At 36.8% G+C, this 18,826-nt stretch overlaps 1 protein-coding gene across 16 annotated transcripts in view; it reads right to left on the minus strand.

Annotated features, from left to right (window-relative positions):
- Positions 1–2,114: 2,114 nt before the first annotated feature.
- The window catches only part of rush (rush hour), a 57,343-nt gene continuing 40,631 nt past the window's right edge, over positions 2,115–18,826 (minus strand). For 10 of the 16 annotated variants that reach the window (XM_053796136.2, XM_053796146.2, XM_053796145.2 and 7 more), the window contains one exon: positions 2,115–5,212. In XM_053796136.2, the coding sequence (XP_053652111.2) occupies positions 5,075–5,212 (138 nt within the window). In that variant the 3' untranslated portion in view covers positions 2,115–5,074. The remainder of the gene's footprint in view (positions 5,213–18,826) is intronic. The other 6 variants (XR_008409031.2, XR_011394320.1, XR_008409030.2 and 3 more) reach the window with 2 other exon arrangements.

The raw sequence follows: 18,826 nt of genomic DNA on the forward strand, positions 1-18,826 counted from the left end.
ATGACTGAGTACACTAACATACTAACACCAACATCTCTGCCTCATGAGACCTTCCCTTCTATTGTTAGTGACTTACCACCATCTACACTTACAAATGACATTGCATACTACTTAACACACAAAACCACACCACACATATCTCTTATTACTTACCATCTTGCATCCATTTTACCATCCACTCTAGTCCATAACCACCAACCCTGCTTACCCTGTCACTGTATTACTAGTAAGTACAGTAGTGTAAATTCTACAATGGAATATCAGAAAATAGAGGGAGAATCTGGGAGAGTTCCAAATGTTGGTGTCCTAGTTTTACCCTGTATGTATTTATCTACAAAAATCCAAACTAAGCCATATAGTCTATTTCCTATCTTTATGTTCTTTTAAAGCAATTAAACCCCTCTTCTGATGAGTCATGCAATGAACGTGCACTTCTGGGTACTCCCAATTTCTGTTCATTCTCCACCTTGCTATACACCCTCCTGGTCATCCTGTTTTTCTCCATCCTCTCTAAATGTCCAACACCCCATCTCAGCCCTCTGAATAATACTTTTGGTAGCTCCACATTTCCTAATCTCCAAACTTCTAATTCTCTGCATATGTACACCACACATTACCCTCAAACATACATCTCTACTGTGTTCAGCCTTTTCACTGCAACATTCAAAACCCATTCTTCATACCCAGTTGATACCAGTATACTCTGGTACATTCTCCTTTTTGCCTCCATGTATAAAGTTTTTTGTCACACAAATGCCTCGATACTTCACCCACCTTATTCCCTTCATCAGTTCCATGGTTCAACTCGTCTCTCAGAACTATCTGACTTCAAGTCCAATCACAAATATTTGAACACATTTACTTCCTCCATATTCCATTCTTCCAATCTAATATTGAATCTTTCATTGCCTATATTTTTTGATACTCATCATTCTGCTCTTTTCTGTTTCCTTTTAATTCCTTCTTTTACATGCCCTACCAAATTTGTTTACCAACCTTTTCAGCTTCTTTTCCGAATCTCCCAAAATCCTCAACCATAAGTATGTGTGTAAACCTCGGAATCAGAACTGCCTGTTAAAGACTAACATGCACACTTCAATAAACACATGAACTCGTTATAAAAAAAATGCAAGACTGTTTAAGGCAGCAATTACAGACTTTTGTTGTGTGACCTATTTGGGTTTAATCTTGTCTATCAATGAGGTAGAGTGACTCAAGAGATAAAGATGAAACACATTCACTGCCATTCATTCAATTATAGTCATACCAGAAGAGTAATGACACTTCAAACTTCCCACCTTCAAAACGAGTTCAGCTAACTGATTTTTCCGAGTCCCTTGGTAAATGTTATATTTCACACACCCGAATAGCATGTAAAGGTCATAAAAACTGCTTGTTTCCACTCCACTCTAACATGCTCTTACAAGCCTGTTGGCTGTTCAGCCCCTACCACTCAAAACCTTTACCTCCTTCCTCACTCCAGCCCTTTCTGGGACAACTCGCATCCCAGATTTATACAGCCTCTTCATCCTATTCTGCACTATCCTCTCTAAATGCCCAAATACCTCAATAATTCCACAACTCTTTTGAATTCTTGTTTTGTTATCCCCACACTTTGTAAACTCCACTTCCTTTATGTAACATTTAACTTATTACATATTAAAATCATAGCTAAGCACTAAAACCACAAGGGTCATACAGAGCTGAATAACATTTAAAACACATGTTTCAATTACAAATAATAAATTAATAATAATAATACAAACCTTCAACACTAGAGCAGACTCAAGGGAAATTTAGCATTGCTAAGCTATTTTCCAAGCTTTTTTCACATGGAAAAAACTTAACAGGTTATGGATGGTTCCAACTTGCTTCACCACTCACCTGTATATAATGACCTGACACAGTACGTCTAGTATCTTGATACAGCTCTGCCCAGAGCAAAACATCAATAATGCAGCTTTGCTTTGCACCCAGTTTCTTTCTTACATACTTGTTGGCATATTTGTAGTGGGGCATTTGTAAGTTGGACCTCTTGTACCTGTATTAATAAGTTAATATATAAATATCAAAGACTATTGCAAAAATAATCCAAGGTTTCAATAAAATTAATATGAGAGAAGCATTTATTATCAAATTAATTATGAAATATAATCCCAGACCAACCTGGAAGACAATTTTAACAATTATATGATTTAATATACAATATATCAGCTGTATGAACATGCTTTACTAGAATAATCAATTAAGTAAAACAACCAAGTTACAATATCCAAGTAATGTTTCTTAAAATGCATGTACAAAAGCAATTAAGCTAGTAAAACATGTATTTTAGTCAGGATTTTACCTGGTTATCTTTATAAAGAAGTATCCAATACATTAAATAGATTCACTTGTGAGGCACGAGCATACAGTGAGAAGTTAACAAAGTTTTCCTAGTGAAATTCTGACAGGCTACCGGTAAAAAGGGCTTTTTGAGAAATTCATAAAATGAGACCAAGACAATACTGGAGGGAATTAAATGCAAATATCCTTCACTCTTATATTTTAAAAGTTCACCTCCAAAAGCCTGTTTGAAATTTAATTTCAACATATCTAAGTAGCTCTTTATAAGGCACCATCTGTATCACCTTAAATATATTTTTGTATGAAATTGTATCTACACGAATAATAATTTAATCACCAAGATTAACCAAAATCTTTAAACTGTTAGCTGTGCTATCACATATCTCCTGAATGTTGGAAATTGGAATGTCAAAATAGTGGTGATATATTACATACTGAAGACTTGGTACATAAAATCCTGAATTACATTATGCAACAATAACTTGAATCATAATAATGTTTTATCACTTCACACACAAGGCACAAACTCTGGAGGGCACTTATTGTGAGACTGAAAATTACTACACAATGTATAATCTCTACATCACCAAAGTGACAATTAAAATTTAATTCTGTATATACACTCACCCATGTACACTTAATAGAGGGCAAAGCTGTAGTTTACTATAAAAGAAAAGTGCTCATACCAATTACTTAACACACCAGTGACTAAAATACAGATTTATACGTACAGTATTTGTGTTTCCTGATGCAATATGCATCTTATCATTCTTAGTCTTTCATAATGTTGGATTATAAACCAATCACACTGCCCAACAGAAGAATTTAAATGTCACTCATGAAGATAAGATTCATTTGTAACCATCAACATAAGTGTGTTGAATGTCTTTTAGTACTTGATACATGTAGTGTTGACTACATTCCCAGTGACATGTACAGAATCAGTGAATAAGGTGAAATATGTATGACATGGAATGCATCCAATTCTATTATATCATATGATAAGCTATTCCTTGGATTTACATCAAGGTAGGTTCAATGGAATATTTATCCCTTACTGAAACAGTTCATGAATACTATAAGATACTTTGCTATGAACAGTGACACTATGCAATACTAAAAAATATTTGCCAAATTCATACATTTACACTAGGCATAATGAATAGTAGAAGTAAACAATCTGTCTTACATAACTACAGAATTAATTTTATGAATATTAGCTAATACTATGCTGTGAATATGAGTGAAGAGAATATATATATGAATAATGCAGCTATAGATATGTAACATATAAATTGAAAAATTGCATTCAAAAAATTTATAATCACTGACATGTTATACAGATCTAAAAAAGAGATATCTATATAATGGATTGAACTTACTGGTTCATGCTTGATACTGTAACAAAATTCCATCTTCAAAGCTACTCAGTGTATTGCCCTATAGTTTTACTGCCATGTATCAGCTAGAAATATAGCTACAAAGAATTTTTGCAAGACAAAATGTTAATACTTCTCATACTGACCATTAAAAAAAATCCAAATCTTAGATTCACTTTATATTCTCTCTAAAAAAGCCAACCAATAATTTACAATTGAGAAAATATTTTAGAACAGAGAAATTATGTATTTTGTTCTCAATAGATTAATGAGGAAAAAAGAAAAATAATTTAAAATATAAACTGCCTTATTGCCAAAGAATGACTTAAAACACATGTGCTGTTTTTTGAACTTTTCTAGATCATCTCTCCTCTTTTTACTGTTGGTTAATAATGACCACTCTGGTGCACTTGGAACTGGAAGAACAATTCACACTCATTAACCTACAACAATAAAATAATGCTACCGATAAACCATCCAAATCAAAACTGTGACGGCACATAAAGCAAATACTGTATTTAATTGTTTTCCTACAAGTTAATTCCAGGTGTATGAAAGTTTGAAAATCTTACCATACCAAAAGCAAGAATGTAGTACATAAGACTATTATCCAAAAATACTACCATACCAAAGCAAAAACATGTGGTACATAAGGTCATCATTATCATTAGATAGTATGAGGCAGGATAATATATATGAAAAGTTATTAGGGTACTCCTAACACAAAGTAATGAAGCTATCCAAATTAGCAGCATCTACAGTACAAAATACTTTTTCTTGAACCAAAGCTTAATTATATATTTGAAGCAAACCAGCTTGTTGATAAAATTATATTTTATTTTCATCTATGCAACTGAAGTTTTAAGGTAAACCAATTATTAAATCTTTTATAAATTTTGCATTAAGGTTTCCCATTCAAAAGTAGCAAGAACTTTCAGTAAACTTTTATACTAGATTCCTACATTTTTCATGAAACACTGAATACAATACAGTACATTATTCAAATTACAAACATGCCTGTTACTTATGGTAAACCTTCCCCAACATATATACACTAAATATATATTTGTAAATTTAATATCACAAATTTATAATCCAACATTTTTTTTTTAAACTTTGTTCAATATAGACATCTTAAGTAATTTCAGTTTTTCAGATCTAACTGCATTGTCTAAAACATCTTATATTTCAAAACCAAGAAAACAAGGTTTGACAAAGTATTGTTCTGCATCTTGAACACTTATAATTAACAGGCTAAGAACAATTCAAAATATTCCAAAGACTCGTTCTTTTGTCTGCTGGAATAAAAGTTCTAAATTATTCTGAATGAGTTTTGTAAGGCCTCTTGGTTAATGATCTAGCATCTGAGGGGTATCTGTCGTTTCATTCATAGAGGTGTCGGGCGTTGATGTTTTGTCAACCGAGGCATCTAACACGGACGGAGCATCCCCATTGCTTGCCTCACCCCCCTCGTAGAATGTCATCGTCTGCAACACAAGGAATTCCTGTACTTTAAAACATAAAACTATATACAAAGAAACTAATGGAAGACTTTATACTACAGTACCTCATCCCAGACTTATAGATGAAAAGTAATGCTCTCCATCTTTTATTAAGTGACATCATACTTAACTACACTCATTACCAGCTTGTATGTACGTACATGTATGGTATACAATACCAACAAGATGTTGGTATTGTGTATACCATACATGTATACCTTGTCAGACACTGCAACATTCTTCACCAAAATGCTTAAGCTGGTTAGTCAAAATACAGAAAAAAGAAAATCTGACTGCCATTTGGTTAGCTGAAATGTTGGTATATACAACTGCATAAAAACAACTGTACATCCTAAAATATAATTATGATATAGATTAAAATATAACTAACTGTAATGCAGTATACAGAGCTTTGATAGCCAAAACAGTGCAGCACTTTGCAGTATTTCAACACACAAATAAAAATATTAAAAATTAATTAGTCACCATCAATAAAATTATAATTTCTGGGTCACAAATGAACTGATTACATTATTATTATAATAAAAAAGAAGCACTAAACCTACAAGGGTCTGAACTGATTACATGCCCATCCTTCAAATTCATTCAAAAGTGATGACAATACTCTAGATTTATATAAAGCTGTTTTGTCGTGAATATTCTTTGTATAAAAAAAATCTAGGAGGAGCATTGGCAAGTCTAAAAGTTGTAAGATAATGGCATATATTGACAATTATATAAAAATGCTGTTTGTAGAATACAGTATGTTAGACAAAATTTGTAATATGCAGTTATAGCAAGTTGTCTGCACACAAGCACACAAAAAAATGAGTAAAGTATAAAGACAAAAAATAGCTCTAAAGTCAAACAAATGAGTTACAGTGAAAGGCTGACAACAATAAAAAATACCCTCACTTACTCATAGGAGTTAAACAGACAATAAAAGGAAAAAAAAAAGACATGAGGTTTTAAAAGTGTATGAAACAGGGAAAAGTTATTTTGTAACCCAAACAGAAAGAGGAGGAGGAGGAGGAGGCTACAGTAGTAAACTGAGGAAAGGTAATGAAAGTTTTCTCTTCCATAATGACAGAATAATGAAAAGGGATACAAGAGAACGTAGTAAGTGATACAATCACTATTAGAATTATTAGAATCATAACTAAGCGCTAAACCCATAAGGGTCATAGATAAAATCACTAGATATCTAAAATAATAATTCTATGACATTAAATAATAAAAAAAATGAATAGCCATGAGACTGCGATAGTGAACCAAATTCTTCAATCTAATGACTTTTCATACACCACTCAGTTAAAGCAACTCGATTTAGCAAAATTAAGACACTACACTTCGTAGTTTATTTTCTCAGAGAATTGCTGCTGAACTGAAAGTGTTCCTAAATGAGAACAACTCTGTTAACCCTTTCAGGGTCGACAGGCCCTCTCACAGACTTGTTCTTAGGGTCGCCCAAATTTAACCCTTTCAGGGTCCGTCCCGTAGATCTACGGCTTTACGTTCAGGGTCCAAACCGTAGATCTACGTCATGAGCTCAGCTCACTCTGATAAACTGTGAGTGGTACATTTGGGCCTAGATATGAGAGAATACATCTATGTGGTATGTGTGCACCACATAAAACAAATCCTGCAGCACACTGTGTATAATGAGAGAAAAAAAACTGAAATCATTAAAATCGATTAAAACAGCGACTTTGCAGTGTTTTTTCGTATGTTTTTTATACGTAGTTGTATTTGTGATTTCTTGGTCTCATTTGATAGAAAGGAAGACATATTACAGACATAGAGATGATTTTGATTGGTTTTAGCACTGGAAACGGCTTGAAACTGAGCTCAAAGTAGCGGAAATATTAAATTTTTGTCGATATTCAAGAGTAAACAAACGACCTCACACATCTAATACACGCCAGATGGTGGGTCTAATATACATTCACAAATATGGTGATGATATTTATACAATTATTACAATATTGCATAACCGTAAATCTTCTATTTTTTGGTGTGAATAAAAATTCATTATGTAAAAAAAAAATCAAAATGGAATTTATTTGTAAAGCCTCAAAACATAACTAATGAACAGAGGAAATGTTAGTTTAGTTCCAGGAATACCTACATTGTTTATTCTGGACCCTATTTTGAAATTGGAATATTTTGAACTTTGTGTTAAATTGGCCAAATTAACAATTTCCGATCACTTTAATTTGTAGTTGAAATAGTTGACTTGGCGATTTCTTGTGCTCAATCGATAGAATAGAAGTAATACTAGTGAAATAGCTATGAATTTGGTTGACTGGAATAATGTAATTGGCCTAAAATGGGAGTTAAAGTCGGCAAAATCGCTGATTCGTAAATATCGCTGACACATCAAAATTCGCGAGAGCATAATTTCGTCAATTTTCCATCAAATTTCGTACTTTTTGTTTTATTACCTTCACAAAAAGAATCTACCATTTCATAAGAAAAAATTACAATTTTTTTTTTTTTTTAAATTCTTGGACACTGGGGCACCACTTCAGATTTGGACCTTGGACCCTGAAGGGGTTAAAAAAAAAAAAAAAAAATTCTTATGAAAGGATAGAGAATCTTTTCCCGATCATGACACCAAAAGTATGAAATCTGATGGAAAACTTACGGAATTATGCTCTCGCGAAGTTAGCGGTCTCGACGATGTTTACGCATCGGCGATTTTGCCCACTTTGAGCCCTATTTTCGGCCAATTCCTGTTTAGTTGACAAAAATCATACGTATTTCGCTAGAACTCCATTTTTTCTATCGAATGAATACAAGAAACCACCCATTTACCAATTTCAACTATCCAATAGTGGTCAAAATTTAGCAATTTTGCCAATTTCACACAAATTTCAAAAGATGCCAATTTCCAAATAGGGTCCAGAATAAGCAAGAAAGACATTCCTGGCACTAAAATAACATTTCCTCTGTTTGTTAGTCATGTCCCCAGGCCCCTCTTACATTCTTTTGCTTTCCACTTTGAATTTTTATTCTCACAAAAAAAATAGAAGATTTACTGTTATGCAGACTACTGCATTGGTTTAGAAATGGTATAAATAATATCAGCGCACTTGTGAAAGAATATTAGACTCACCAGTTGACGTGTATTGGACGCATAGCATGATTTATTTACTTTTGAACTTTGGTAAAAATCGAACATTTCTGCTACTTTGAGCTCAATTTCAAGGTATTTTTCTTTGTAAAACCAGTCAAAATCATCTCAATTTCTGTAATATGTCTTCCATTCTATAAAATGAGACCAGGAAAACTAGAATACAACAATAAATACCGTACGAAAATACAGTGCAAAGTCGCTGTTTTAATCCAAAAACACGGTCAAAGTTTTTTTTTCTCATTATGCACTGTGTGCTGCAGGATTTTTTTTATACCACGCACATTGACCACATAGACCCATTCTTTCATATGTAGGCCTACCAGCTTTCTCTCACTAGATTTGAGGGCGTTAGAATTTAGGCGTACAAGCACGTCAAAAACCCTGGTGCATAAGCCGTACTAGTACGGCCGAAACCCTGAAAGGGTTAAACCTAGCACAGATGCATTTCTTACACAGAGAAGAATGTACAGAATATGGTTCTGTATGAGCAACACAACTTTCCATTACACCTGTAATATCATCAAGGAAAGTCATGGTACTGTATTTTATTCAAGACCAATGGGTCTATATATGCTTGTGTGATAGAATAAACCTGGAAATGCATTTGGCTCTCAAATAAAAGAAATAGCAATTAAATAAATAAAGTAGGTGCAGACACCCAGCATACTTTAATGTCAAAATAACTCACAACCTTGTTAGATGTTTCTGTGCGACAAAAATTAATGCTGGCCTGGTAAAAAAAAAAGCATGTCTGAGGATTCCCTAAGGCTACTGGCTGCTGCTCAGTGCCTTCTGGGCATGTGTGGTGGATGGTTGTGTCCGTGCCTGTCCTGCACTTTGTGGTCCTGAGTGCAGAGTTAGTCAGACATTTTTGGCTATGGATGAATTAATATGGGCAAGAATAAATTGCTATTGCAAGGGAGAACTGCAAAGATCACTTGAGTGCATGAGACAGGTCATCAAATGATGGCCTACCTTATGTGAGAGCATTCAGTGAGGAACTAGTGTCTGTACTGTGTGGGCAGCAATGATGACATGCCTACCCAAGCACATCCAGGGAAGCCTAGAAAAACATCCCCATTTGTTAACTATAATGCTGTATTTAACTGCAGTGCAGTTAACAAATGTGAGAATGTTTTCCTAGGCTTCCCTGGGCAAGCTTTTGGTGTGGGCATGTCATCATCACTGTCCTCAAGGTACTGATGTAACGAGTGCCTCACTGCATGCTCACACATGCTGATGCTTATTACTATTTCCTTCATTTGATGGCTTGCCTTAAGTATTTCAATGATGATCTGGGCAAGTTTTTCTTGTGTCAGAGATTTATTCTCACCCATATTAATTCACCCATAGCCAAAAATATCCAGCATGGGACTAAAGAGAACATGGTACAAGGAGACTATGGACACATCCATCAACCACACATACCCCTTAGAGAATCCTGAGACATCCCACTATGAGTTGCCAGGTAAGTATTAATTTTTGTCACATTTAAACCTCTAACAGGATTGGGTTTTGTTTCAGTGTTACAGTATGCTGAGTGCCTACATCTGGCATATTTAACCCCTTCAGGGTCCAAGGCCCAAATCTGAAGTGGTGCCCCAGTGTCCAAGAATTTAAAAAAAAAAAAAATTGTTATTTTTTCTTATGAAATGGTAGAGAATCTTTTTGTGAAGGTAATAAAACAAAAAGTATGAAATTTGATGGAAAATTGACGAAATTATGCTCTCGCGAATTTTGATGTGTCAGCGATATTTACGAATCGGCGATTTTGCCGACTTTGACTCCCATTTTAGGCCAATTACATTATTCCAGTCAACCAAATTCTTAGCTATTTCACTAGTATTACTTCTATTCTATCGATTGAGCACAAGAAATCGCCAAGTCAACTGTTTCAACTACAAATTAAAGTGATCGGAAATTGTTAATTTGGCCAATTTAATACAAAGTTCAAAATACTGTATTCCAATTTCAAAATAGGGTCCAGAATAAACAATGTAGGTATTCCTGGAACTAAACTAACATTTCCTCTGTTCATTAGTTACGTTTTGAGGCTTTACAAATAAATTCCATTTTGATTTTTTATTCACATAATGAATTTTTATTCACACCAAAAAATAGAAGATTTACTGTTATGCAATACTGTAATAATTGTATAAATATCATCACCATATTTGTGAATGCATATTAGACCCACCAGCTGGCGTGTATTAGACGTGTGAGGTCGTTTGTTTACTCTTGAATATCGGCAAAAATTTAACATTTCTGCTACTTTGAGCTCAGTTTCAAGCCATTTCCAGTGCGAAAACCAATCAAAATCATCTCTATTTCTGTAATATGTCTTCCATTCTATCAAATGAGACCAAGAAATCGCAAACAGAACTATAAAAAACATACGAAAAACACTGCAAAGTCGCTGTTTTAATCGAAAAAACATTTCAGTTTTTTTCTCTCATTATACACAGCGTGCTGCAGGATCTGTTTTATGTGGTGCACACATACCACATAGATGTATTCTCTCATATCTAGGCCCAAATGTACCACTCACAGTTTATCAGAGTGAGCTGAGCTCATGACGTAGATCTACGGTTTGGACCCTGAACGTAAAGCCGTAGATCTACGGGACGGACCCTCAAAGGGTTAATAATGGGCAATGTAGGTATGATACATTAAAGTAACATTAATGCTGGTCAATGTAAGAGAAACCCACATGGACACAAAAAAATCAAGAAAAATAATGGTACAGTGGTCCCTCGATAATCGTAGTTCTCGGGAATCGTAGATTTCGGAAATCATAGGGATATTTTCGTATAAACATGGGCTCGCTAATCGTAGGTTGACTCGCGAATAGTAGGTCGTCTGGGACGCGTACGCACGGTGTGAGCCGGGGCGGCCTCCCTACCCAGCCAGTGTGGCATTGTTTACCAGTGAGTGAAGGTCCCCTCACGTGCTCCTACGAAATATTTCATAATATTCCACTCATTTTAGTGCTTGCAAGTACTAAATAAGCTACCATGGCTCCAAAGAAAGCTCCTAGTGCCAAGCCTGTGGTAAAGAACAGCAATAGATTGCAGCTCAGAATCTTGCTGCAGAGGAGGAGGAAGAGAGATGGAAGAAGGTGCCTTCTTCAGAAATTAAAGAGATTTTTGCTATGTGGGGTAAGATGGAAAGATTTATGGAGAAACATCGCCCTGACAAGGCTGTTGCAAGCCAGGTTGGTAACATGTACAGTGACAAAGTCTTGGGCCATTTTAGGAAAGTGTTAAAGAGACGCCAGAAACAGAGCTCTCTCCACAGTTATTTTGCAAGACAGGACTCCAGTGACTCTCAAGCTGGTCCTAGTGGCATTAAGAAACAGAGAAGAGAAGCAACCCCAGAAAAGCAATTGGTACCTGAGGTGTTGCTGGAAGGGGATTCCCCTTCCAAACTATAAACAATCCACTCTCTCTCCTCCTCCAGTCTCCCATACACTAAGAAGAATCTCCAATAAAGGTAAGTGTTATGCTGTTAATGTTTCATTCATTATTTACCATTGTATTGTTTATGTACTACATCTATATTTCATGTAAAAAATTTTTTTGTTTTAATACTTCTGGGTGTCAGGAACGGATTAATTGTATTTACATTATTTCTTATGGGGAAAATTGATTCGAAAATCGTAGATTTCGATAATACTAGCAACTCCAGGAATGGATTAACTATGAAAAGCAAGGGACCACTGTATATTTCAACCCTTAATGGTATATTTCAACCCTCAACTAAAATCCTTTCTGCTGAAGAGGACCTCAACTGAATCAAAATATACAATCTTCCTTCTTTTTGCCTCCATGCAGGTTTCTCTCTCCCTCTCTTTCCTATGATCTCCAGTGATCAATTCAAATATATCTGCTGCAGAGACCCTACAAGGGATGGGGTGTCTTGATGCTGGCGAGAGGCATTTGGTTCAAGAAAGTGGAGTTACCCACCCTTTCTTTGATGAAACCTGATTGCCTCCCATTTCCCAGGTGATGTGTGACCCCTATGGGTTTACCACTTCCCAATAATTATATTAATAATAATAATAATTATAAGTAGTAGGTTGGTAAACAGCAACCGCCCAGGGAGAGGTACTACTGTAATGCCAAGAGAGTGTAAAACGAAAGCCTGTAATTGTTTTACATGATGGTAGGATTGCTGGTGTCCTTTTTTCTGTCTCATGAACATGCAAGATTTCAGGTATGTCTTGCTACTTCTACTTACACTTAGGTCACACTACACATACATGTACAAGCACATATATACACACCCCTCTGGTTTTTTTTTCTATTTTCTTTCTAGTTCTTATTCTTGTTTATTTCCTCTTATCTCCATGGGGAAGTGGAACAGAATTCTTCCTCCGTAAGCCATGCGTGTCGTAAGAGGCGACTAAAATGCCAGGAGCAAGGGGCTAGTAACCTCCTCTTCTGTATACATTACTAAATGTAAAAGGAGAAACTTTCGTTTTTTCCCTTTAGGCCACCCCGCCTTGGTGGGATACGGCAGATGTGTTGAAAGAAAGAATAATAATAATAATAATAATAATAATAATGGTAGACAGCAACCACCCAGGGAAGTACTACCGTCCTGCCAGATGACTGTGAAACAGAAACCTGTAACTGTTTTGCATGATGGTAGGATTGCTGGTTTCTTTTTCTCTCATAAACACGCTAGATAACAGGGATATCTTGCTACTCCTACTTACACTTTGGTCACACTTCACAGACACGCACATGCATATATATATACATACATCTAGGTTTTTCTCCTTTTTCTAAATAGCTCTTGTTCTTCTTTATTTCTTCTATTGTCCATGGGGAAGTGGAAAAGAATCTTTCCTCCGTAAGCCATGCGTGTCGTATGAGGCGACTAAAATGCCGGGAGCAATGGGCTAGTAACCCCTTCTCCTGTAGACACTTACTAAAAAAAGAGAAGAAGAAAAATTTATAAAACTGGGATGCTTAAATGTGCGTGGATGTAGTGCGGATGACAAGAAACAGATGATTGCTGATGTTATGAATGAAAAGAAGTTGGATGTCCTGGCCCTAAGCGAAACAAAGCTGAAGGGGGTAGGAGAGTTTCAGTGGGGGGAAATAAATGGGATTAAATCTGGAGTATCTGAGAGAGTTAGAGCAAAGGAAGGGGTAGCAGTAATGTTAAATGATCAGTTATGGAAGGAGAAAAGAGAATATGAATGTGTAAATTCAAGAATTATGTGGATTAAAGTAAAGGTTGGATGTGAGAAGTGGGTCATAATAAGCGTGTATGCACCTGGAGAAGAGAGGAATGCAGAGGAGAGAGAGAGATTTTGGGAGATGTTAAGTGAATGTATAGGAGCCTTTGAACCAAGTGAGAGAGTAATTGTGGTAGGGGACCTGAATGCTAAAGTAGGAGAAACTTTTAGAGAGGGTGTGGTAGGTAAGTTTGGGGTGCCAGGTGTAAATGATAATGGGAGCCCTTTGATTGAACTTTGTATAGAAAGGGGTTTAGTTATAGGTAATACATATTTTAAGAAAAAGAGGATAAATAAGTATACAAGATATGATGTAGGGCGAAATGACAGTAGTTTGTTGGATTATGTATTGGTAGATAAAAGACTGTTGAGTAGACTTCAGGATGTACATGTTTATAGAGGGGCCACAGATATATCAGATCACTTTCTAGTTGTAGCTACACTGAGAGTAAAAGGTAGATGGGATACAAGGAGAATAGAAGCATCAGGGAAGAGAGAGGTGAAGGTTTATAAACTAAAAGAGGAGGCAGTTAGGGTAAGATATAAACAGCTATTGGAGGATAGATGGGCTAATGAGAGCATAGGCAATGGGGTCGAAGAGGTATGGGGTAGGTTTAAAAATGTAGTGTTAGAGTGTTCAGCAGAAGTTTGTGGTTACAGGAAAGTGGGTGCGGGAGGGAAGAGGAGCGATTGGTGGAATGATGATGTAAAGAGAGTAGTAAGGGAGAAAAAGTTAGCATATGAGAAGTTTTTACAAAGTAGAAGTGATGCAAGGAGGGAAGAGTATATGGAGAAAAAGAGAGAGGTTAAGAGAGTGGTGAAGCAATGTAAAAAGAGAGCAAATGAGAGAGTGGGTGAGATGTTATCAACAAATTTTGTTGGAGTGAGATTAACAAGTTAAGAAAGCCTAGAGAACAAATGGATTTGTCAGTTAAAAATAGGAGAGGAGAGTTATTAAATGGAGAGTTAGAGGTATTGGGAAGATGGAGGGAATATTTTGAGGAATTGTTAAATGTTGATGAAGATAGGGAAGCTGTGATTTCGTGTATAGGGCAAGGAGGAATAACATCTTGTAGGAGTGAGGAAGAGCCAGTTGTGAGTGTGGGGGAAGTTCGTGAGGCAGTAGGTAAAATGAAAGGGGGTAAGGCAGCCGGGATTGATGGGATAAAGATAGAAATGTTAAAAGCAGGTGGGGATATAGTTTTGGAGTGGTTGCTGCAATTATTTAATAAATGTATGGAAGAGGGTAAGGTACCTAGGGATTGGCAGAGAGCATGCATAGTTCCTTTGTATAAAGGCAAAGGGGATAAAAGAGAGTGCAAAAATTATAGGGGGATAAGTCTGCTGAGTATACCTGGTAAAGTGTATGGTAGAGTTATTATTGAAAGAATTAAGAGTAAGACGGAGAATAGGATAGCAGATGAACAAGGAGGCTTTAGGAAAGGTAGGGGGTGTGTGGACCAGGTGTTTACAGTGAAACATTTAAGTGAACAGTATTTAGATAAGGCTAAAGAGGTCTTTGTGGCATTTATGGATTTGGAAAAGGCGTATGACAGGGTGGATAGGGGGGGCAATGTGGCAGATGTTGCAAGTGTATGGTGTAGGAGGTAGGTTACTGAAAGCAGTGAAGAGTTTTTACGAGGATAGTGAGGCTCAAGTTAGAGTATGTAGGAAAGAGGGAAATTATTTCCCAGTAAAAGTAGGCCTTAGACAAGGATGTGTGATGTCACCGTGGTTGTTTAATATATTTATAGATGGGGTTGTAAGAGAAGTAAATGCGAGGGTCTTGACAAGAGGCGTGGAGTTAAAAGATAAAGAATCACACACAAAGTGGGAGTTGTCACAGCTGCTCTTTGCTGATGACACTGTGCTCTTGGGAGATTCTGAAGAGAAGTTGCAGAGATTGGTGGATGAATTTGGTAGGGTGTGCAAAAGAAGAAAATTAAAGGTGAATACAGGAAAGAGTAAGGTTATGAGGATAACAAAAAGATTAGGTGATGAAAGATTGAATATCAGATTGGAGGGAGAGAGTATGGAGGAGGTGAATGTATTCAGATATTTGGGAGTGGACGTGTCAGCGGATGGGTCTATGAAAGATGAGGTGAATCATAGAATTGATGAGGGAAAAAGAGTGAGTGGTGCACTTAGGAGTCTGTGGAGACAAAGAACTTTGTCCTTGGAGGCAAAGAGGGGAATGTATGAGAGTATAGTTTTACCAACTCTCTTATATGGGTGTGAAGCATGGGTGATGAATGTTGCAGCGAGGAGAAGGCTGGAGGCAGTGGAGATGTCATGTCTGAGGGCAATGTGTGGTGTGAATATAATGCAGAGAATTCGTAGTTTGGAAGTTAGGAGGAGGTGCGGGATTACCAAAACTGTTGTCCAGAGGGCTGAGGAAGGGTTGTTGAGGTGGTTCGGACATGTAGAGAGAATGGAGCGAAACAGAACGACTTCAAGAGTGTATCAGTCTGTAGTGGAAGGAAGGCGGGGTAGGGGTCGGCCTAGGAAAGGTTGGAGAGAGGGGGTAAAGGAGGTTTTGTGTGCGAGGGGCTTGGACTTCCAGCAGGTATGCATGAGCGTGTTTGATAGGAGTGAATGGAGACAAATGGTTTTTAATACTTGACGTGCTGTTGGAGTGTGAGCAAAGTAACATTTATGAAGGGGTTCAGGGAAACCAGCAGGCCGGACTTGAGTCCTGGAGATGGGAAGTACAGTGCCTGCACTCTGAAGGAGGGGTGTTAATGTTGCAGTTTAAAAACTGTAGTGTAAAGCACCCTTCTGGCAAGACAGTGATGGAGTGAATGATGGTGAAAGTTTTTCTTTTTCGGGCCACCCTGCCTTGGTGGGAATCGGCCAGTGTGATGATAAAAAAAAAAAAAAAATAATTCTCCATGGGGAAGTGGAACAGAAGTCGTCCTCTGTAAGCCATGAGTGCCGTAAGAGGTAACTAAAATGCCGGGAGCAAGGGGCTAGTAACCCCTTCTCCTGTATGCATTACAAAAGTAAAAAAGAGAAACTTTTGTTTTTTTCTTTTGGGCCACCCTGCTTCAGTGGGATGTAAGAATAATAATATTAGTAATGCATTCCAAAAATGGACCTTTAACTCTCAAGAATTTACTCTGATGTAGTACCTGTAGTAATTAATAGAATTAACACAATACTACACATGCCTTAACATATTTTTCCAATTTAGCACTTAATACATAGAATTTTTTGCAGCGAGTAAAAAAAAAAATGTGAAGAGTATGTGATGACTTACAAGTTCAATTCAACCATAGACTTGTGTTATTCCTCAAACTATGAAGAAAATGCAGTATATACAGTACAGTACATATTAAAAAAAAAAAGCCTGCTAAGAATCAAAATTAACACTTCAAAAATAAAACAATTTCTAATTACAAAAGTACTTATCAAGCAGGATCTAACAGAATATTCTTAGTGAACATGCATGCATGTCCTAAAACAATTCACACATCTTTTACATAATTTATAGATGACCTGTACTCAGGATGACCTTTTGGCCCATCCTGGACCACTGTCAAGTTATGCCTGACAGTGGTCCAGGACAGACTAAATCATCATTGCACATTTCCTCACCAAAGTGCTGATTACTTCCGAATCATTCTAGCCACAGTATTGTAACTTGCGTAATGATTTTATCACATGCAGTATCCTCACAAAGAGCTTTTCATATACTCTTTAAAAAAATATTTTTAGGACATATTTCTTCTATTGAAGTATTTCAATAAACCTTGTCAAGCAGAATAATCATTATGCTAACATTAGATACAAACACAGTGTTATACAACCAGCAAGTTTAGTTGGTAATCTCTACAGCAAGAAAAATTACAAAGCCAATAATATCACAGTACATTCTTTTCTTTCAATGCACCGGCCGTATCCCACCAAGGCGGGGTGGCCCAAGAGGAAAAATGAAAGTTTCTCCTTTTAATTTTAGTAATATATACAGGAGAAGTTTTTTTTTTTTTTTCAACAAGTCGGCCGTCTCCCACCGAGGCAGGGTGACCCAAAAAAGAAAGAAAATCCCCAAAAAGAAAATACTTTCATCATCAATCAACACTTTCACCACACTCACACATTATCACTGCTTTTGCAGAGGTGCTCAGAATACAACAGTTTAGAAGCATATACCTATAAAGATACACAACATTTCCCTCCAAACTGCCAATATCCCAAACCCCTCCTTTAAAGTGCAGGCATTGTACTTCCCATTTCCAGGACTCAAGTCCGACTATATGAAAATAACCGGTTTCCCTGAATCCCTTCACTAAATATTACCCTGCTCACACTCCAACAGATCGTCAGGTCCCAAGTATCATTCGTCTCCATTCACTCCTATCTAACACGCTCATGCACGCTTGCTGGAAGTCCAAGCCCCTCGCCCACAAAACCTCCTTTACCCCCTCTTTCCAACCCTTTCGAGGACGACCCCTACCCCTCTTTCCTTCCCCTATAGATTTATATGCTTTCCATGTCATTCTACTTTGATCCATTCTCTCTAAATGACCAAACCACCTCAACAACCCCTCTTCTGCCCTCTGACTAATGCTTTTATTAACTCCACACCTTCTCCTAATTTCCACGCTCCGAATTTTCTGCATAATATTTACACCACACATTGCCCTTAGACAGGACATCTCCACTGCTTCCAACCGTCTCCTCGCTGCTGCATTTACCACCCAAGCTTTCATACATTCCCTTCTTTGCCTCCATAGATAACGTTTTTTGACTCCACATATACCTCAACGCACCACTCACCTTTTTTCCCTCATCAATTCTATGATCAACCTCATCCTTCATAAATCCATCTGCCGACACGTCAACTCCCAAGTATCTGAAAACATTCACTTCTTCCATACTCCTCCTCCCCAATTTGATATCCAATTTTTCTTTATCTAAATCATTTGATACCCTCATCACCTTACTCTTTTCTATGTTCACTTTCAACTTTCTACCTTTACACACATTCTCAAACTCATCCACTAACCTTTGCAATTTTTCTTTAAAATCTCCCATAAGCACAGTATCATCAGCAAAAAGTAACTGTGTCAATTCCCATTTTGAATTTGATTCCCCATAATTTAATCCCACCCCTCTCCCGAACACCCTAGCATTTACTTCTTTTACAACCCCATCTATTATTATATTAAACAACCATGGTGACATTACACATCCCTGTCTAAGACCTACC

This window comes from Cherax quadricarinatus, chromosome 83 (genome assembly GCF_038502225.1).
Source record: "Cherax quadricarinatus isolate ZL_2023a chromosome 83, ASM3850222v1, whole genome shotgun sequence".
NCBI lineage: Eukaryota > Metazoa > Arthropoda > Malacostraca > Decapoda > Parastacidae > Cherax > Cherax quadricarinatus.